The following is a 22,723-nucleotide window of genomic DNA, read 5'->3' on the forward strand; positions in this document are numbered from 1 at the left end:
TGCTATTGGGCCTGTAGTACTATTTGTTGATGGACACATAGAGTTAGAAGCTGCCTGTCAAGCAGAGGTTTCTGCTCACAATAACCAGTTGTGGGGTAGATTCAGAATGCACCATATCCATGGGTTATGGAGAAGTGGCATCTTGTTCTAGGAGGAATTGTATTTCAAAGAACCCTGGAGAGTAGATATCTTTGCAAGTAACATAACACAATTAGGGCAAATTGTGTTCACATCAAATTTTGTATGAAAAGTTTTGTGTGGATCTACGGATTTGATTGTGTCACAGGGCAACATTGTCTTTCAAATCTGGCTGCTCAGTGTAGTGCTTTTCTAACAGTCTCTGTCAGAAAATTTAAAAAAAACCCCAAGAATTAAAACCATCTGATTTCTTCTTTAAGATGCACCTAGATTGGTGCATTAATCCTACGGGGGAAAATGCTTATTCCTTCTATAAATGGTGAGCAACCGTAACTTTTGCAGTGTGCGACTGCTGCACCAAAGCATGCATTATCTGAGTAGATAATATCTATTATATCTGAATAGATAACATCTATAACATCTGTGATTTAGTGCACACTAGACATGGTGTAGAGTACACTGGAAAAAAAAAACCAAAACCCTAAGGTTATAAACATTTCTTCTGCCTACCTGATTTTTTTTTCTCCTGTTTGCTTATATAGTTTTTTTAATCCTTAGTCTCTACATAACTTCTGGTAGCAAAGGTGCCACAAGGAAAAAACAATTCACTTGAATTGCAAGAATTTCCACAGAACTTAGTTCATAAAATGGACAATCATATATTTTTTCAAATAAAATGTAAGTACACTGGCTACGTCTCATCTCTTCAACATAAAAAAATGAATATAAGAAGAACAGCACGAATTTCTGCCTATAGAAAAGAACATTTCTTTGATAAAAGAGACTTATAAATTTACACAGTAGTTAATTTGAAATTCCTTTGAGTATCATTATATAGGAATGTTCCACTCAGCTGAATCAGAGCTCTGTTCTCCCCACTTTCAGAAATGGCTCACATATGTGCACACTGCTAGATAGGAATTTTATGTATCAGAGGTCAAATTCACATGAAAACAAAATTGGAACATGTGGTCTGCATTCAATCCTGGCAGCACCCTGTTTTCTGTAGCATTAAAACAGAAGCACATAATGTCAGAATATAATAAAAAAATTGATTTAAAAGCACTGTTGCCAACTAGGAGGTGGGTTACAGACATTCAAGAGCAAGAGCCCAGCACTAGAAATAAAGCGAGCTTCACTCTCAGTAACTGGATAGCAGAAGGATTATTAAAACCCCTAGTGTAGTCCCTAGTGCATGAACATTTGGATTGCATCCAGTTGCAATATAAATAACTTTTGCAGCAGGGACCCTCTTTATTTCAACTAAAAGGTGGAAAGTAGAGATGCAAAGTCTTTTTTTTTTTAGTCTGTTCTTCTTACAAATACTGTTATATCTGCCAGGTCTCACTGAAGAGAGTATTGCAGTGCCTGTTGTATATTTCAGTATCAAATATAAATGCTTCACAGTAAATGGGGTGTCTATATTTGGAAGCCAAGATTTTTTTCACGTGACCATTAGGTCATTTAATGAATTTGCTTGAACACATGGTAGGGAATAGACATCGGAATCCCATACTTTACACTGTCTTGACTCAGCTCTTTATGTCTTGTTGCAGTGGTGTTTTTCTAGTTCACTGTTTTGCTGATGGTGACAAGCTTGTCTACAAGCACAATACAGGAAATAAATTAGACCTCATCAAAGAACAGGACTAATCCTTCTTGAAATGAATTCCTTGGAGGACAGTTTAGTGTCACACCTTAGAAAACAGAGCTGCTCCACTTTGCAACTCATAAAGCAAAATAAAAGTCTTTTTCTCTAAGCCAAGAAATACAGAAACTTTGAGGATTACTACAAAGCTCTACAAAAGAGCTTTTCACTGAGACATCTGGTATTAACTAAGCATGTGAGGCTAAAATTCGATCCTTCACCTGCAACGACCCTGTGTAAGAATGTGTTACCCATGGGAGGAAGAGACAGATGACTGCAAGTCACCTTTATGCTCTTTTTGGTCAGGGCTGGTCTAAGAGCAGGTTGTAGGTATATTGGATACTGGACCATAAGGAATCATTTAATTCTTTGGTAACCTCCCATTCAGCTTCCATCACAGCAGCTTACAGGCTTTCACAGGCCACAGCAGCCCAGAATCTCTTTAAAAAACCTTATAATGCTAAGTCTTATCTGTATATCCACTTCCTAGCTCTGGCAACTCTGGCAGGTTTCAGAGGAAGGCTTGGATTCTTCTGTGCAACTTCTGCTCATGAAGAGTTTTCCTACAAACAGCTTAAGGTTGTATTTTGGTTTGTGGGAACACTGAGGACCGATAATTATTCTTTTAATAATAGATGGCTACATTTGCCTAGACTCTCAGCTTTTCCTGACAATCTCAAGCTAATTGTAAGAAAACGCATTGCAGGGGGAACTGAGAAACCAGGCATGTTTTAAAAGATCAAGAATATCGTACCATTCATCTCACTGCAGAGGGGCATTTCCCAGCACCATGTACCAGACTTAAGCGATACATTCTTTGAGTACTTAAGACTGTAATGTTTAAGAGTTTATAGCTAGAATTTTTTTGGGGAAAAAAATGACAAAAAGTTCAAGGGCATTGCCAGTATCTTGGCTCTTTGCATCAGCAGGATAGGTGGGATACAAAAGCCTCAAATCATCTGAAGAACATTACTAAAAAGAGTATCTCTCTCTTTAATTCCCTTTTCCAAACCAGACTAGATGAAAACAACAAACTCCCATTTCTGATCAAATCTAAGGGAGAAATTTCCTCCTGACTGAACATGGTGATCAGTTTAACCCAAGGAGCTTGATACACCAGTTTAAAGCTAAGAGCGTCCATGTACCATGCCTGTGTCCTGACTCAAATTGGCCAGTCTCCAGTGCTTTGGAAGAAAGAGGAGTTGAAAATAAATTCAGAAGCCAAATGTTACATCAAGAAGGAAAGCATTATAAACTCAGTCTAAGCCTTAGCCTTTAGATTCAGAGTTCTCACCTCTCCAAATCCATCAAACCTGAGCATAGTTTAAGCCTTAATATATTTACATAAATAGCACATATGTTGGAACTTAGCATGAGAATACAACAGCCATATATAAAAAACACAGATTGGAGTGGTATCTTGCTAGATATTGAACCTTGAGCATTTCACCTAAAAGCAGTTGTTATATTGACTGCACACATTCCTTCCAGAAAGGAAGTCAGTAAAAGATTCTGTATTTTTGTTTCCTTCCTTTTTAATCAGTTTGAGATGTTGTTTCTTTTCACCTACCACAACTCAAGTGTCATCTGTGATTTGTGTGATTCATACTTGCACCTTTCTCCTAGTTAGAATGCTCCCTCTGCAGTCACAGCCATTTCTACAGCATTTCTGATTGCAAAACCAAGTACAATTAAGAGTTTTTACAATGATATTTTTTATTTTGTCAAGAAATACATTTTCTTCTTGTCTGTGTTGTTAATATATTGGATGATCAGTAGCTTATCAGAACATTTCTTTCTTTTGCATTTGCCTGCACAGGCATAGGTTTGGGGATGTTTGCTTAACCCGATTCAGGATTTTCTGCATCTTTAATTTATCAGTTATAGATTTCTTTTTTCGTTTCAAACTGATGGGAGTTTTCTAGTGATCATGTGCTGAATGTGTGCCTATTACCTCACTTGTACAGTTATGGACTGAGGAAAACAAAACTGCCTCTTATGTCCCAATGCCTTCCCGTTACCAGTAATGTCTCCTGACCCCCATTTGCTTCGCTTGGGCTTGTCTACAGCATGAGACGCAGCACCGTGCCCAGCATATCCCACATTCCCCCTGGCCAGCCAGCTGCTGATTTCTGTCTGCCTGATAGTTAAGGGATGAACCCCCTCTGAATTTTTTTCCCCACTAAAAGCATAAATTGAATTGCTCTCCTTTACCCAGCCTCCAATTATCACCAAAACTGTCTAAAAATTAGTATGCTCAAGGCCTCTACATTTCTGATAGATTTGGCTGAATCAACTGATGAGTTCAAAATATATTGGGAGAAAAAGGAGGACTAACACAGACAAGCAGAAACACAAGCACTAACACAAGGACTAACACAGACAAGCAGAAACACAATCACTTAAGCCTCATTTCCTTAAGAAATCAAGCTAAAGATATATGCATTAAGGCTTTTTAAGAAAACAAAGAAAGGGCTGTTCTTTTTGTTCTACATCAATGTTGTTAAAATTCATTTAGTTTTCATAACCACATTAGTTTGACAGTTCTGGAAATTAAATGTCTCTAGTTTCAGAACAAGCACAGTATCAAGTAAAGGGCTTGATCACTGTTGTGTCCCACTAGTAAATTTACTGTCCATCCTGATAAGCCCTTGCAGAACATGATGGGAAAAACTGTTATTTCCAAATGAGTTTGCTTTTCTTTTCCTACTGTAGCTGATAAATTTGCGAATTAGAGTCCTAAATTGGTTGTTGATTTTTATCATGTGGACCTTTGCTTGGGGAATAATGTTCTTCACCTAGAGCTTAAATAATGTAGATGCCTGGATTTGTTGTTGTTGTTGTTGTTGTTTTTTAATATCTATCTATAAAGCATCTGTTTATGCATGAAACGTTTTGTTGTTTAAACTCAGTAGTTTGAGTGACTGCTTTGTAAGTGGATGAAAGATGTAACAGTTAATAGGTGATAAACTACTGACATTTCTGTGACTATTTTCAGGGAGACCGTGGAATGAGAGGCTATCCTGGGCCCCCAGGGCCAAAGGGAAGCGGACTAGTTGGTCCCAAGGTTGGTACGATGCCATGCTGAAGTTTTTGTGTTCTTTTGTGATGCAGGCTGCCAGACTCTGATCTCTCAGACACCAAAATATCTTCATCAGTTCTTGATTTACAATGGTGCAACTGCAGGAGAAATCAAGCATAAAACATGTGCACTAACCATACACTTCTACCAAGCAGATTAGGAAGAAATACTAACTGGATGAGAATTGCATTTGTAGCTAAACTTTGTGAGATTACAGCTGGAAACTGAACAGAACTATCAGGCTGATAAATTAGTTAAATGATGCATTTCTTCTGTTTGTAACTATTCTGTTTCCAAGAGATTCTTTTGTGGTGGAAAATCTGTTAAATGTTAATTTTATATTTGTAACTTTTGCTCAATGAAATTGAATCCAATTAATTTCATTAGTAAAACCATTAGGAACAAAACATGAAAACAAAATGTTAATTCTATAAGCAGCCAGCATACAACATCTGGACAATTTTTTCCTTCCTCCACTGAAGTGATTTATAATTCAAAAAAGACATACTGCTAAGAAATGGAATTCAATGCATGCCTGGATTTTTTTATTATAGATGTATCCATCAATTATTTTTACAAAGGCAATAGGGAGAAACATTGTGTATATTTCTCCATTTTAATTTAAGTTTAAAATAGCCTTTGTATTTTTTTTCTGTGATTTCCTTAGCAGAGATTAACAGAAGTCTCCATTGCCATTTTGAATAAAGTAGTATCTGAATGGAGAAACATTACTATTACGAACCTGTTACAGAAATGCAGTGAGCGACAGAGCATGAATATTTTCCCAGGAGATATGTCTCACTTTGTCTTGCTTTCTGAAAGCTGAAGCAATCTCAGTACCTTGGTAAATCATACAGATACAGTCTGTTTAAATTAAGTAAATTTGGAGTGAGTGTCAAAATCCTACAAATGTGTGACACTATGTGCTGCTTTTAAAAAGCCTTTGAGAATGAAAAATGTGTTTTCTGTGGGGAAACAATGTTTTCAACAAGGAGGACCTGCTTGTAGAATCTAGTTCTTGAGACAAGCTCTGTAGCACAACGTTTTGTGTGAATACCTGCTTATAAGTATATAGATTAACAGTGGTTTTCACAGGAGATTCTGTTGAAGTTTGTGGCAAATTTTTTGTCTATACAGATGAGAATGATGACTTTTCAAACATCACTAATATCTAGAAATTCCATATTTAGAGCTATATATTTCTATTTAATGATGATCAAGTTTTGATGTACTTCTGCCTAAATATTCAACATACACAAAATTTAGGTAATTTACATACCACTGAATGAATTCTATTTACTGTATTGGAGCACAGTGATTATTTATTATAAGACAGTAATCAACAATCCAACCTGAACTCTACAGAAACTTTTATGGATCTTGGTCAGATTTCAACAGCTTTTTTCAACTAAAAAAAAAGAAAAACAAACATTTAATTTTTATGTAAAAAGGGGATAGGCTTCACTTTGTTGCTTTGAATTGTTAGATTAGCCTGTCTCCAAAGCACAAGGCTTTACCTGGCTTTGCCTGTATCAACACAGATCAGCAGGTGCTGCTTTGGCTTTTCTCTCTTCCTCTCCCACTTATTTTCTGAATGACTGGTGCTCCCAGAGACTGTGGCACCACAGGGGCTCAGCATAAATACATGGTGTACAAGCACTAGCTAACATGCCTGGCAGATTTGCTCACACTGGGTTTTATTGCTGTGTTCCTTTGTGCCTCTCCTGTTGTGCCTCCCTTGTGTGGAGTGATTGGACAGAGCTTTTGTATAAAGATGGTTTCTGTTGGTTTCTACGCAGGAGAACTGGGGAAAATATCACACTGTGTCATGGACAAATTTTATTCTTTAATTATTTTCAGCTTAATTGTTCCTTTGCTTTCCAGGAAATTTGCCAAAGATAATTACTAAGGCCCACAGTGAGAAACCATAAACCAAAGAAGAGTCAGAACTAGAGTCTTTGATATGGTTTTACTTTTTGCTTGCAGTGACTTTGAGATTACGTCCTTAGTGTTACCAGGAATGGGATTTACCTCCTAAATCTTTTTTTGCCCCACCGACTGTTATAGGGTATTATGGGACAGAATGGCTTGCCTGGTCCACCTGGCCCCCCTGGTGACAGCATACAAGGAAGCAAGGTAATTCAGTTTAATGTGGTATCTGTCCAGTTTCTTCTCAAAACAGCCTCTGAAGGAGAGTCCTTGTCTGGTTTGCTCTTTGCCACTGAGTCAGTGAATTCCTGCAAATATTCATTGTATATTTAAGTTTCTTGTTCATAAGGTATGTAATATTTACTTTAGCTGTTGAGGTTTTGGTATTGGTGGCACCTGATTGCTCTTCTATTATTATTGTCATTAGAAATATGTCTAACCTGGGAAAAAAGTCTCATCTCTGCCACATCTTACTGATTTACTTAGATTTAAAGGTTGTTCAAAAGAAAACATCCAGGGTTTTCTCTGGATACTCTTGTACAAGACAGTAACAGAGATCTACCATGTCAAAATAAATTAGAAAACACATACAGGAATACAAAAGAAATTAGCCAGTCTCCTATATACTCTTCATCAGGTTTTTACTCACACAGTTTCAGCCGTATCCACACCTTCTCTCCTTTTAAGGAGAAACACAAACATGGTAACATATTCTGAACATTCAAAGTTAATAAATTGCCTTGTCATAAATGTATGGAAGAAAATTATTAAAACTGTAGACTAGGGAGAACAACTCAAGTTTCTCCTATTTCTCTTAAATCGGTGTGCTTAAAGCTGAGCATGTGATTGAATATTTCACTAGTCAGGAGGATTGTGCTCAGCTCTCCAACTCTAGGTTATCAGACCACCAGTGATTCAGTAAGAGGGGCACTGTTTTCGTTGGCTTAGGAAAGATGCCTCTCTATACTGTGGCTGCACTTGCTGTAGACACTAAAGCCACCAGGGAATTTATTGACAAAATAGGTTTTCACTGGAAAATACTGACATGCTGAAACAAATTTTTAAAAATGTACCTTGTTGGCAAAATGTTTCAGAGGAGAACCTTTCTTTGGTCCAACATGAAATTACTTCATACAAGCTTTACCAGAAAAACACTGATTCCAAATTTGTTTTGTTCAGTACCTGCTCTGATTCCAGCTTCAATGTCTTCTATTTTTATATTCATGTTCAAGAATTTCCCTTTTTATACTGCAGAGAGCCCTCCTTTTTTCACTGTAAGGTGTTTCATAGCATAAAATCATACTTCACTGTGTTCTTTCTTTTCTCCTTATTGTATAATTCTCTTTAAGAGATTCTGATTTAACTCATCTCAGGAGTTTCCTAGGCAGAGGTTAGATACATGATTAAAGTCGTGACTGTCTAGACCTTTGGTTCTGATCTGTTTGAAGTTTTCTTCTATATGAATTGTTACCAGGAGCCACAAAGCTATTATGTATTTTCTTTATTTTATTTTATTTTATTTTATTTTATTTTATTTTATTTTATTTTATTTTATTTTATTTTATTTTATTTTATTTTATTTTATTTTATTTTATTTTATTTTATTTTATTTTATTTTATTTTATTCTTCATTTGTTGAATCTCTGAAGGCTCTTTGTTCTATTCTTGTGGAAAACAGAAAAATTTCTGCCATCTCTGTAAGGCTTTATGGTATAGGAAAACTATTTCCTGCCTGGCTTTAATAGACATTTCTGGTGCGTTTCCAGAATCTAATACTTAGAAATATCTCTGATAATTCTATGGGTATGTGGGGTTATTTATAAAAGTCCAATTGACATTCTGAACAGAAATGTTTCAGCAACCATGTTCATCTGATGATCCATGAAAAAATATAGAGATTATGTAATATTTGTTCTGATCCTGAGAAAAAAATAAAGATTAGCCAAAATATGCTCAGTGTGTACATATACATCTATCTATCTGTCTGTCTATCTCTACATAGATACACACAGAGATTTGGATGTTATGTTGGCACTGCTGTGAATAATTATTAAAGTGTACTTTAGAAGTGTAGAGAACTGAGTTTCATCATGGAAGTTTTCCAGTGGAAGAACATGGTCCACTGACACACACTGGCAGACAAAAGCATGTTTGTAATATAAGGATGTGGAATTTAGGTATGTAGGAAAGTAATATGTGCTCTGTTTATGGAGGGTCTTTGGGTTTGAAATCAAAACTAATGATGCAGTGGATCTTACTCAGCTGGTGTTTTTTCTGTAGCATTCCACAAGTTGTGTAGATACAGTCTTGTCATTTAAATCTTCTTCCCTTAACGATTGCTTTTTAAAAAATAAGATTATTTTTATATAATTCTTTGGAACAATTTATTTCTGAATTACTTTGGCAATCCCATAATACCTGTTTCCTCCATATGCTGATGCTTGTTGAGCTTCTGTTTGTCTCTTCTATCCTTCTATCTCTTCACAGCCATGTCAAGCTTCATTCCTTTTGGCCACACTTCATCAGCTTAAAGCTACTATATTTCTGCATTTGAACTATCAATATCACTCCAAGTATTTTTTTTTATATGTACATATAGCTCAGTCTGCGTATGGTAAGAATGGAATGTCAAAAATGAGATGTTTTTTGAGTAACTTTATGTTGATAGCTACATTCACAGGTCTTCTTTTTTTTATGTTTGGTTTCCTTTCAAAACCACAGTCTAGACATTCTCAGATCTGCACTCAATTCATAGAATGACATTTTTACACAGAAGTCTGCTTATTGATCAGTAATCTAGCAGGATATTAGGGTCAGGGATTCAAGGGTCTGCATTTTTACATGCATACCGCTTTGGTTTTTATGGTAAGACTGATGGTCAAGTTTGAATTTAATTATCTAAGTGGACTGAACTGGCAAAGCAATAAATATTTTTAAATCAATACAGCACACTTCTTGAGTTTTACTAAAAGTTCGGTTATGGTATCTATGATAAGTGCTTCTTATGCTGATTGATTGCATGAATAGAGGAAACAGGATTTGGTTCTGCAGTTGACATTTTAAAGGATAAAGCTCACATGTGTTCTGGTGAGAAATGTCAGCTGTACAGGTATGAATTTTTTTAGAACAGTAGGTCTCACTCAGTTTTCATTGCCTGAACACCATCCTAACAATGTCAGATGGGCTGTAACAAATGGCAGCAATAAATCTATAGTTTTGTCAGATCTGACATTTATTATTAGTGAAGGGCCACTGGAATACACAGCATATCCTAATTCTCATTCATATATATATGTGCTCTGCAGATGTGCAAAGGTGTTAATCAGGAAGCTGTGTGATGACCCTAGTCAGGAAGGATAGCATTGAATCAAGCTGGCACATTGTTTCACTATGTTTAAAAGCCATTTGCATTACTGAGCTACATGAAGGACCCAGGAAACACAGTCCTGCTAAAAAGTGACTTGAAGTAAATTAGACTAAATAGTCACTGTGTATTCCTACAACGGCACAAAATAAATTGCCTTGTGCATCCTATCGCTTTAGGAATATTTCTGTTTGCAGGAATTGGGTGTTTTTCCCCCAGTGAATCAGCTATGTAATTTGGTGCATCACAGTTTCTTTTCCAGTCTCCTGAGTCTACATAACAGTGTCTGAATTTTTGCTGCTGTAAAAAATTGGGGAGGGGGGAGTGGGAGAAGTTCTGCTTACAGAGGCAAGAGGCAGCTAGTTAGCAAGTCAGTGATAGGTATTCCCAATGACAAGCAGAGCATTTTAGCTCCCGGAGTTAGGTCTAGCGGACCAAGAGGCTCCCACAGGATAGGGCTGTAGAGGCAGTGTTCCAGTGGAGATGTGAAGTACAGTGGATGCCTTTGCCTAGCACAGGGCAAGACCACAACACCCACGTGTGCAAGCAGAAGCTCCCATCTCAGCAGGATCTCAGTCAAATCTAGAATTTGAACAAGGAAAACCAGCCATGGACCACAACTTGTAAAATACTGCCTCTTCTAGGAGCTGCATCTAGCTCCTGATGAACTCCCAGCTCATGGGAGTCAGGAGCCTTGAGTACAAGGAAGAGGTTGACTTGCCTGTGCACTCCACAGCTGCTTCTCCACCTGCAGAAATACATAAGCAACTATCTAGCACAGCAGAAATGGACAGTGGTCAGTCCTTCTGCACTAGCGTGCCTTTGGTGAAGGCTGGAGTCTTGATAAATTTTGAAACATTTTTGTATTTCTCTGCCCATTACAAGCAGTATAACCCCTTTAGGCCCATTTGTGAGCAGCTGTACAAGTATTAATAAAAGATGCTTTAGCAAGACAGTCTGAGAGCTCTTGACTGAAAAATTAACTAACATTGTACTTGCATCTCATAGGCTAGGTTTGGTACAGGTGATGACTGCTCCCGATCTCATTGACATTCTCTGGAGCTGGTTTTGGTATCTGCACTGGGCACTGCTGTTACGTGAATGATGTATGTAATGTGAACTATGGAGAAGCATTTATGTACCAGGGAATAGAATCATCTCTAGCGGTGTTTAAAATGTATACAACAGTTAATCTGAAAAAAATATCAGTGTTACCCTATTAAATAAAGCAGGAAAGTTTCTGGAAGCCAGATGTTGTGAAGGATTTTCTGTACATATTTTATAACATGTTGTATGGCCATACTGCTAGCATGAACATGCTCTTCAAGTCTGTGCCTGCAGCAGGGCATATGTAACAACCATTATAAACAAATTTGAACTTTGTAGCTGAACTAATACTGTCTTTTGAAGTATCAGCAGAAGTTCTGCTCTCCACACTGTGAAAAGCAGAGATGTCTTTATTTACTTAAGATCAGAAGAACTAAGTCAACCCAACAGAGAGTCTGGGTGTGTATTTAGAGAGAACCTTTGTGTTGGACCTTGTTTTACTACTTGTAGATGGATGAATAACTGTCCAAGCCTCAGTGAGGTTACTTTTGTCTTTTACTTGGTTCAGGAATCAAGAATAAATTCTTCATTATATACTTTATAAAAGCCTCATGTGTGTTCTGAATCATACCCAATTGCTTATTTCTCCAGCTTCAGACGACTTCTGTCTTTAAAATTAAGTGCTTCATTGGATAATACAAATGTCTGGCTTGCTCTGTGATGCAGAATGTTATGAAGTGAATAGATACAGCATAGATTTTACTTTAATTTTCAGTTAAACTTACTTTCCATATTCTGTTCAGGGAGAAAAAGGAAATCAAGGTTTTCGTGGACTAAAGGGATCAATAGGAATTGGCCTTCCTGGACCAAAGGTAAATCCTAGGTTTGTGGTAAGGAAAAAAAAGGAATTTTTTCTTCTTTTATTGGTTATTTGGTATGATAGGTCTTTGAAGATTAATAGAAGACAAAGACATTGCCTTGTGTAGCTAGCAAGGTAAGTGCCTACTACTTACTGTCATCATCGGAGTCTGAAAATCCTAACTGTTAGTAAGGACCGGGCTCTAAAGGAGGATCTAGAATGAGGTCATACCTGTTAGCAGGAGAATACTATTTAGTCAAATTATGTATTCAGTTATCTTAGATATTTTTCAGGTATTACAAAACAACCTTTTATTTGCCAGGCTTTGACAAAAAAAAAAAAAAATAAAAAAAAAAATTGCTTTTTGACTGATGTCTTTTAAGGGCTTTGTTTTATTTGACTTTTTTTTTTTTTTTCAATGATTGAAGCCCAACCTTGAATCTTTCCTTACTGAACAACTTCCTTATAAGAATTTCCTACACATAACTATTCCCATCTAACAAATTTTGTGCAAAGAGAATTTAAATACTTTGGCTATTTATTAGTGATTTTCAAATGTACAACTTCTGATGGGAGCAGCCTAGCCCAAGAAAACTGAGGTTCATGGTCATTGTGGATGTGCGGACCAAACACGTGCATACACAAGTGAGAACTGTGTGCCCAGGCAGAATGAGCATTGAGGTAAATACATTACAGTACACTGCCTATGATTCCCAGCATATACCTGGGCCAGCTGGGCAGCCCCCCGGCAATAATTACAACATAGCTGAAATACTGAATTTATTGTGAAGGCTCTGTCTGGAAAGCCTGAGGAAAAAAAGCCATGGCAGTCTTCATGGGAGAGCAGAGAGATCAGGCTCCCTAACTTTAAGAAGTTACCCAAATAAGGGTTCAATCCCCTCTGTAGTCACCTGAGGCAGACAGTACCTGTTCAGAGCCCCAGCCATTTGTTGCCTGCATTAATGATGTTCAGGGTAGTACTATGGTCTACCCTAGCTCACATTCTATAGCACTTTCTGTGGTATTCAAGCTACTGCAGTTTGGAGCTTTTATGCAACAATGAATATCAAGCTATTTCACACAGATTCAAATTTCTGCCTCCTAATTATATTTCCTCTCAGATGCCAAATGCTACATACTATAATAATAATCGCAATATTTTCACTGTTCTCCCTATTCATCTTGTATCCTGACTAATCGTCATGACCCAATGTAAATCTCTCCAAATACTCACAATTTTTCTGTTTGCTAATAATATAGCAGACTTGTCACACATGAAAAGGAATGGTTTAGTTCAGTTGGAATTTCATGTAAGTGCCAAATACCAAAGAGATCAGGTTTTAGTATATTTATGTGTAAGAGAGTAGCAGCACCACTGCAGCCAGTAGATTGTATTTGCTCTCCCTTATTCTGACATTAACTTTGTTAAGTTTAGATTCAATTAATGGACAGGTAATAGAAAGTAATATCCTTTGACAGATAATTATCATTTTCTGAAATAGAACAGAAACTGTCTTCCAAGAGCTTACTTAGTGGACACTGGTTTGCTTAATGCTGTGTGAGGAGCTATGTACAATTTTCAAGTTTATACCAGTTTGAATAAAATCAGAATCAGACTGAAAGAGTGAAAAAGATTCCTTAAAATTGATAGCAATCACCACAGCAAATGCTGTAACACAGGAGATATCTATGTGGTTCCATTGGCTGGATAATAATGAGGAGTAATATCAAAGTGGACAGTAATCTAGATAAATTTCTAAGCTTTAAAGTTTCAAGTAAATGTAAGGTGGTCAGAACCTTCTAGAAAGAAGTAAAAATCTGTCCTTCACAATCTGTCCTGCCTTCTTGAAGACATGTCTAATTTAGGACCTGAATCTTTTGTTAGTATGTTTCATACCTGCATTATGTGAAAACTATCTCTTGAAATAGCAGAACATTGAACCTTTTCTCATTTTGGAAATCAGAAGTTCTAGTCGGTTGAGGAAAAAAGTACAGAATTGCTTCTACCTGTGAAACTATGTATTTTTTAATGGATGTAACAGTCCAAGCATGCCTTTTCTTTTGATCTTTGCAAGTTCCAAGTCTTTCATGTGGGTTCTATATAAAGTTGGTGTGAATTTCAGTACATTGGCTGATCTGAGGCAGTTATATCTCTCTATAGGTTTGAATTAACATAGGTCCAGTATAAATATTGCTTTAGAGTTCAAGAAAATCAGAGAAGAGTACAAAATTATATATTCTCGACATTTGCATAAAGATGTTTTTACCCCTCACTCCTAAATTAAGGTAATTTTTATTAGAAATTTCTTAGAGATGTTTTTACTGCCCATCTTGCTTTCTCTGAGAACCAACTTATTGTTCTCTTCATAATACATACAAGATAAACCAGACACACACAAAAAAATCAGAAAATTTATTGTAAAAGCTCATTAAACCATAACTCCAGCTCTGACTATCAAACAAATTGGAGTTACTGACTGTTTAATACGGTGGTTTTATATTAGGGAGACTATGGAGATAAAGGTGATCCAGGGAGCAAAGGTGCCAAAGGGGAGATTGGAGACCTAGGACCTCCAGGACCAAAGGTAAAACACATTTTCATATTACTTAATTTTACACATGGAAATTAAACAAATTTAGCTTTTGTTAATTATCTCCCCCTACACATTTTCAGGGAATTTGGGGAAAAAAAGGTGAACCTGGTCTTTCAGTAAGTATGTACATGAATTAATTTAAAAGATAGGAGTTTATTGGGGAAATATTTAAAGGTTATCTGATGTTACACAAGGGTGTTTTATGAGGCATTACAGTGCCCGTATTTTTGAAAATAAATAGATTTCAGCATTCTTAAAATTAGAACACACAAAAAAATAATTAATGCTCTTTTTCAGAGAGAGGAAGTTATCAGACTCATCAGTGAAATATGTGGTAAGCATTCCAGTAGGGGCAAAAAGTAGTTCTAATAAAACACAATTTATTTTAACTGAATGGATTTGTCTTCTGTGTGTTTGTATGTAAGGATACCAATGAAAACGATGCTCACTGTGTTGCCAGAGGTATACTGGAAGTAATTTGGTCCAGCTCTATTTCTATTTGTCAGTATCAGTAACTATAAATTAGTCTGTTAACTGAGCTTTAACTGACTGTCAATCTGATATATTAGTTCATTTTTATGAAGATGGCTTCTCATAAAATGTCTGAAATGGTTATTCTTCTAGGTTGTGGTATCAGATGCAGAATAACACCCCTGGAACTAGTATTTGTCATTGACAGTTCAGAAAGTGTTGGACCAGATAACTTCAATATTATTAAAACTTTTATGAAAACAGTCATTGACAAGGTATCGGCCAACCACGTTACAACCCGCATTGGCATTATCAACTTCAGCCATAAAGTACAATTGGTTTCTTCTCTGAAGCAATACACAACCAAAGAACACCTGAAATCAGCTGTTGATAAAATGCCCTACTTCGGAGAAGGCACGTACACAGCTTCTGCTATCCAAAAAGCCATTCAGTTATTTCAGGCAGCACGCCCAGCAGTAAGAAAAGTGGCTGTTGTAATAACAGATGGACAAGCGGACAGTCGTGATAAAGTCCAACTGAATACTGTAGTAAGAGAGGCCCATGCTACAAATATTGAGATATTTGTCATTGGGATTGTTCAAATGACTGATCCTCATTATGATGACTTTCTGAGAGAAATGCAGCTCATTGCAACAGACCCTGATGAAGAACATGTCTACCAGATAGATGACTTCATGACACTTTCAGGTAAAAGAAACTATTTTAGTAACAGGAAACTTGAAGTAAGCATATAGGAGAGTCTAACCTTTCCCAGAGCAAGGCAAGGCAGCCTGCTGAATGGCAACTTATATTTCTCTTTTGGATGCAGCACTTTCTTCTGTTTCTCTTCTTCTTTGGCCAAATGAAACCTTTACCAAATTTTTACTTCTTGCAGAAAAAATAGAACACAATGAACATTAGTTTTCTGAGCCAAGGCCTTCTTTGGGACACTCCTCTTTTATGAGAGCTTGCCTCATCCTTCCCTCACAGTCCTTTTGTGCTTGAAACCATTCCAGAGAGGTGCAGGTTTCCTTCCACCTTGATGCAACATCTCTGTCTCTTGCTCTCTCTATTTCATATAGCTCTTGTCAGTCTTGGAGTCCCTCAGTCATCTCTTACAAGCACTCTTTTGGGTTTTTTTTCCTGAAAACCATAGGAAAACCTACACTTTCATCCTGATTCTAGAGGAGAAGTGGTGGAGCAACACACAAGGGAATGGAGTCTGATAGTATATTGTATATTTCAAACTGTGGCTTGAAAAAATCCTGTGGCCACACCTGGAATCAGGAGAAAATCCAGAGGAAACCTATAATGAAAAAAAAAAAAAATCAATCTAAACTAACCACAGACTAGCCCTATAAAGTATATTTTTCCTATGTATAAACATTTTGCTATGCTGAACCTATAGATGGAGTTAAGTCTGAATATAAAGTGTTAACATGGGGGTCCAGGCTAAGGTCCCAGCTGGGATTAAATTTAGGACCCTGGCTCATGCTCCGGCATTCAACATAAAAGTATTCCCAGCCACTGATTTTTTTTTTTTTTTTTTTTTTTTTTTTTTTTTTTTTTTTTTTTTTTTTTTTTTTTTTTTGTGCAAATAAGTAGAATGCATCACCCAGTTTTAATTTTCCTTCTTACACATAAACACTTTCTTTCCTTCACTCTTTCTTCACTGTTGACCTATGACTTCTGCTTAAAAAAGGGACTTGGTATTTTCATGTTTCTTCTTAAAGGAACAGAAGGGCCTTAAAATCAAATAGTTCAGAGACTCAATTACTTCATTGCTTCTCATTTGCATTTTGACATAACTTTAGAAGATGGTCTTTCACAAGTCACTGCCATTAAAGATTTAGGGTTAATACCACACTGAAAGCTTGTGGTGAATCATTATGACTTTTCTTGATTACCTTTAATGTATTTCATCCTTTTGTTAATCTTTTCAGCTCTTGAAAATAAACTGATCACAAAAATCTGCGAGAATGTGTCTGAAGTCTACACCAGAAAAGATGTTCCATATCCAAGTCCAGAATCTGAAACTGCTAGTGAAGATACCAATAGCCAGTTACCTAAAATGACAACTTCAGAGATTTATGTGCTCCCTACAGAAGGAATCAGTTACCCAGTAAGTAAAGAAGCAACAGTTATCAAATGTTTTTAAAAGATGCGTCTTTATTTGAATTCAAATACTCTTTATTTCACCATTTACCAGTGCTTTAATATGCAAATAATGTATCATTTGGCTAGACCAAACAAGATTTGAACAAAACCTTTACAGTTAGAGTGAACTTATTTGTCGAGAACAAAAGATTACAGAAGAAATGGGCAATACTCTTTCTTAGTTGCAATAAATGCCAACAGCCCTTATTTTTTTGTAGTTCTTATTCATCTTAGAAGTGAGTTAAAAATCATTAAAAAATCTGTCTCTATTGAAGCAGATAGATACGCAGTGTAGAAGGCATTTATTTATGTGCAAGCTGATTGTTAGCACAATGCTTCTTGTCATGGTCATGCACTTGCCAGGTGTTACTGAGCCTTCAGTATTGTTTTGTCTTCCACATTGGGCTGTACTTCTAGGACTCCTCACTCCTGTTACTCTTCTTTGTCCAGCTTTAAATTCCTCCTGCCCTGCACTGGGGATCTACCCTCCAGCACAGTGCTGCTGCACAGATAGACAAGACAAGTGGAGTTTTAATGCAGTAGATAAATATTTTCTATGGGTGTGTATCAACTTAGTTCCCTTCTTAGGTCTTTGGTATTTTTTAGCCACTGTCTTAGTATCAGAGTAGGATATTTGTCACCTTTACAGTATACTAGCACTAACTCCCTAGGGTGTTTTTATTGCTTTGCCTAAAGTTAGACAATGCTTGTCCCTATAACCTGTTGAAATATTTGATGTATAAACCACTGCAGCTGCATGGAATGAATATAGTGGGGACCATGATACTGGTATTTAAATATTGAGTGAATTGAATACAGATTTGAGCTAATTAAATATAACTGATTTACTGCGGAGTCAATGGATTAGCCAGCATTAACCCTTTGGATTACTGTTTACATAATATCATTCCTAATTAAATAGTTCACTTTCAAAATTGTTTAATTTCTTTGAATAAGAAGTGTGGTTCATTGAGGTCTGGGGCTTGTAATACCTCCAGACAGATCTGTGTGACACTGAGGGTCAATTTTGACATTCTGTATCATTAAGAAAAATAAATGTAAACCTGGATTTGTAGATGCTGACTTCATAAAGCATGTGATAAGGATCAAAGATAGAATTAATTCTAAATTATTAGAGGCTCACACACTTGGTTCTGGCTGGCCATGGTTAGAGTTAAATTTTCAAAACTGTTGAGTTACTATCAGAAAGAAACACAGCCTTTTTGTAAATCTGGAGAAGAAATGCAATATGCAAAGGACTAGATTAATTGTCCACACATTTACATGTCACCTAGACTTCACAGCTCCAATGACTCTGAGGAGTTTTCTTAAACTAGGTGTGTCAGTAGTGGCATGTAAATGGGCAGACACTGAATAGCGTCAGATTCCTTCCTGTTCTCAGTAGGTAATGGGTGTGTGGCATTAACACAGACATCTGTACTATACTATACTAAGACTCTTTCAAATCTTCCTGAATATGCTAAAATACTAGCGAGGCAAACTTTTGTATAATAGTCTTAATTTGAAGAGCAGGGTTGGTTTCTTAACACTTCTATCAAGGTAAACTCTAAAATTCTAATGATTTTAACCAGCTGTTACTTGAAAGAGAAAAATGGGTGATTTGTCACTTGGCATGGTACAGGCATGGACACCTGTTATTAATAGTATGTGGTTCCCATAACACAAGTTTTGGAAATTTTTGCTGTACTTAAGGGATTCCACATGTAAAATGATCTTTGGAGGAGCATGCGTCCTTCTATCAATAACAAGCACCATGTTCCTCTTGCCTGCCATTTTCCATTTCTTGACAGATTGAAGATGTCAGATCATTCCCAGTGAGTGTACTAGATGTTAAGAAGCACTGATTTACCCCACAATTGCTACCATTTTTTGTTTTATTTCTATTACAGACCAAGTGGTTATTGAAATTTTGCTTCAACTGAATGAATTCAGCTTAGTGACTAGATTAAAGGCATTACCTTGCCTTTTCATTCAGCATTCCATGATCGAAAATTATGGTCACGTGCTGAGTAATCACTAGAAGGAGGTCCAAACCCACTAGCTGTTAATAGTAGTTTTTCATGTTACTTAGCAAAGGTTTCCTACATAACCTCTCCATTTTTTTCTCTTGGCATCTGAGTCCAGACAGAATTTTAAGTTATAAGATTTTTGACTCCTTTTACAGCTTGGTCCACCAGAGACCAGATACACTGAGCTGCTGCCATCTGCTCAGGATCATACTGTGACCACCCCTGCTCACAGAGAATCGAAATTTCACCCTCTTTATGACATATCTGAAATCAGACCTCAGAGTCCAGTTCTCAACCCTTTGTTCAATGTAACTGCTACTGAAGATCACCACCTAACTGTACTGCAAACACAAGTAGCAACAACCCGAAAAGGTAAGTAATAAATACTGTCCTCAGACATTGAGTAGCAAGTCTGCACCAAAAAAAAAACCAACCCCAAACCCAAACAACAAAAAACCCCAACGAGCAAACCACACTCCCTCCCCAATATAATTACTAGATTTTATCATCTTTATTTTTCTGGGTCCTCTGTCTACAGACATCACACACAGTGAGAGACAGATTTTCAAACCTAGATGACAAACAACCCTTGCTTAGGTATTTAAAGAGTATCTTGGTTCTTACATCAGGATTTAAGCAGTCTCATTTCAAATTGATCCTGTATTTGTTTTAGGCCTGTTCAGATAACTCATTAATAGAAATGGAATTTGGCTACAAATTTTAAAGAGGCATATATACTTCCAGGCACTATAAGAAATAAAAAAAAAAAAAGGGAGATGGGGGGTGGTCTTATGAAGGAGGCATTTCTAAGATAACACAACTTATCCCCAGAATCCAAGCTAACTCTTACTGATATCCTTTCAGATCCACGGTGCTTGGAACCTATGAAACCAGGGGATTGTCGGAACTACGTGGTGAAATGGTATTATGACAAGAATGGCAATTCCTGTGGCCAGTTCTGGTATGGAGGTTGTAATGGTACCAACAATAGATTTGAAACAGAAAAAGAATGTCGAGAAACCTGCATTGACTGATGAATAAGTAAGTTGCCTTCATCAGGTCCTCTTTCAATCACCGCTTTTCCAGGCTTAAAAGATTTAGTCCATTTAAATGTCTCCCATACTGTATATACATGTTGTATCATGTTTTATACCTTTGATCAACCATGATGTTTGTCTGAACATTTTTGAGATGGTGGGACCAGAAGGTAGTCATGTATTTATACAGTGACACAGTGAGGTTTTCTACTTTGTTTTCTATTCCTTATCTTACAGTTTCTAACATTGTATTTGATTTTTTGACCATTACTGAGATTGGAGGCGATATTTTCATAGATCGTAATTCTACGACTTCATCTATAGGATGCGCTGAAAACCCATTTATATTATATGTGAATTTACGATCATTTTTTCTCTTGCGCATCATTTCACATTTATCAAAACTCAGTTCCTTTTCTACTCACAGCCTACACAGTCAATATCACAAGGTGCTTCTGCAATTTCTTGCAGTCATTCCTTTTCTTTACTACTTCAGAGTAACACAGTATTGTCACCAGCCTTATCACCTCGCTTTTTACTCCCTTCTCTAGATCACTTACAACTATGTTGAGTAGGACAGACCACAGCATATATCCTCTAGTGACTTCACTGACCATTTATCCCCTTTCCTTTGTTTTATTTTTTTCACCACTTACAAATTAGAAGACTGTCCCTCTCAAACCAGTGTAACTTTCCTTTGGGGAGGGAGCTTATGTTTTGGAAATCCAAGCAGACATTACTAACTGCTTTAGGTCCACATACTTAGTGAGTGAGGCATGGACTTCAAAGAGGTTGCTTATCAGTAATGCATGACTTAATTTACAAAAATCATATAGCTCATCCCCAATAAATTGTCTTAAGTACTAAATTTCATCTTTCAGTACAGGAGAATTCTATGGAGCTGTAGCATGTGTTTTTCTAAACATTTCAGAAAAATTAATAATTCCTTATTTCTTCTAGAAATGACTGCTGTTTGGAGTTTTTAAAGCTGGAAGTTCATGTGTATTGAGGAAGAACTGCCTGAGAAGAATCCAAAATAATATGTTAACATGAATATATTACTACCACACTCTACTGCTTCCCCACTATGATATTCACATTAACTAGATTCCTGTATAACATATGTTATCTGCAACACCATAGCAATAACTTATAATCACACATATACACACACACACATTTTCCCTCCAAATTTTTCCCTCCATATTTTCTTACTACTACCTGTGGCAATGATGAGATTCTGGTTTTTAGGATTAAAATGTCAAAAGTGTTTACACTTAGCATTTCATAACAGAGGTCTCTTATTTGTATGGAAGAATAAAATATGCTCTAGTTTTAAACAAGAGTAAGTGGCTCCTTAAATTAGCACTCTTAAAACAACATTTAGACACATAAATTAAGATTTCCATTAATTAGAGTACCTCTTTGGAATGTAAATACCATGCCTATAAGTAATTTGAGGGGTTAGTTCCCCTGTTAAAGCACATCTGGATTAACATCAATATAATCTTTTCAGTTATAAAGGTAGGACTTTAATTCATAAAACAGGATACATGTCCTTTAGGCTAGTTGTACATTTCAATTTCTCAGGGCCTCTGTGTTAAAGTTATTTCACTCTAATATATACTATTAAATTAAAAAAGAGAAAAGCACTGAAAGATGTATATAAATGTGTACTTATATCCTTTCTACTTTTAGCCATAATCCTATATGAATGTATCATTAAAACTTAAAATTATGAGTATGTGATTAAAATGGAAAGCAATACCTGATACAGAGTCATGCATTGTTATTTCTTTGCAAACAAAAAAATAGTATCTACCCAGGGAGTATGAGCAATTCTTGATAATGTTTAAACAATTGCTTGCACAATTTTCCCCCCTCCATGTAACCAAATGATAGCATGTACCATGCAAAATGAATTCATTTGCAGCAGATAGGATGCAAACCTAATTCTATGGAAAGATGTGCTTGAAGTACAGTTTAAAAGTTTTAAATTATTTTTTTCCAAAATTCTGGTCTTTTTACTGAGTTTCAAATTAGAAAAGAAAAAACTGACAGCAGCCCCCAAAAAACATCCTGCTCTTACTATATTCAGAACTAAATGATTATCACTCAAAAAAACCCCCAAAACCTGAGGGCACAATTAACTTGTGTAACATGGAACAGTAGAACTCAAGGACATCACCTTGTACTATGTGCCCTGTGATATCCTGAAAGTGAAGGGAGTTGGTGTAGAACAGAAGTCAAGCTGTTGAAATCAATAATTATTTTCATATCACAGAAAAATAAAAGGAGAAAGTAAAATTTGAAACAACTTTTAATAAGTCTGTTAGGATTTTTTGCATCAGAAACACAAATTGCTTC

The 22,723-nt window shown here is 36.4% G+C and overlaps 1 protein-coding gene across 2 annotated transcripts in view; it reads left to right on the forward strand.

Annotated features, from left to right (window-relative positions):
- Positions 1–21,961, forward strand: part of COL28A1 (collagen type XXVIII alpha 1 chain) — a 67,940-nt gene extending 45,979 nt beyond the window's left edge. The window contains exons 26-36 of one of the 2 annotated variants that reach the window (XM_026842785.1): positions 4,785–4,853; positions 6,936–7,004; positions 12,012–12,080; positions 14,572–14,652; positions 14,742–14,777; positions 14,959–14,995; positions 15,286–15,840; positions 17,076–17,254; positions 19,475–19,691; positions 20,184–20,360; positions 21,317–21,961. In XM_026842785.1, the coding sequence (XP_026698586.1) occupies positions 4,785–4,853; positions 6,936–7,004; positions 12,012–12,080; positions 14,572–14,652; positions 14,742–14,777; positions 14,959–14,995; positions 15,286–15,840; positions 17,076–17,254; positions 19,475–19,691; positions 20,184–20,353 (1,482 nt within the window). In that variant the 3' untranslated portion in view covers positions 20,354–20,360; positions 21,317–21,961. The remainder of the gene's footprint in view (positions 1–4,784; positions 4,854–6,935; positions 7,005–12,011; positions 12,081–14,571; positions 14,653–14,741; positions 14,778–14,958; positions 14,996–15,285; positions 15,841–17,075; positions 17,255–19,474; positions 19,692–20,183; positions 20,361–21,316) is intronic. The other variant, XM_026842787.1, reaches the window with a different exon arrangement.
- Positions 21,962–22,723: the final 762 nt, after the last annotated feature.

The sequence above is a fragment of the Athene cunicularia genome, assembly GCF_003259725.1.
Source record: "Athene cunicularia isolate RWA chromosome 2 unlocalized genomic scaffold, athCun1 chr2_part1, whole genome shotgun sequence".
In the NCBI taxonomy this organism is placed as follows: Eukaryota; Metazoa; Chordata; class Aves; order Strigiformes; family Strigidae; genus Athene; species Athene cunicularia.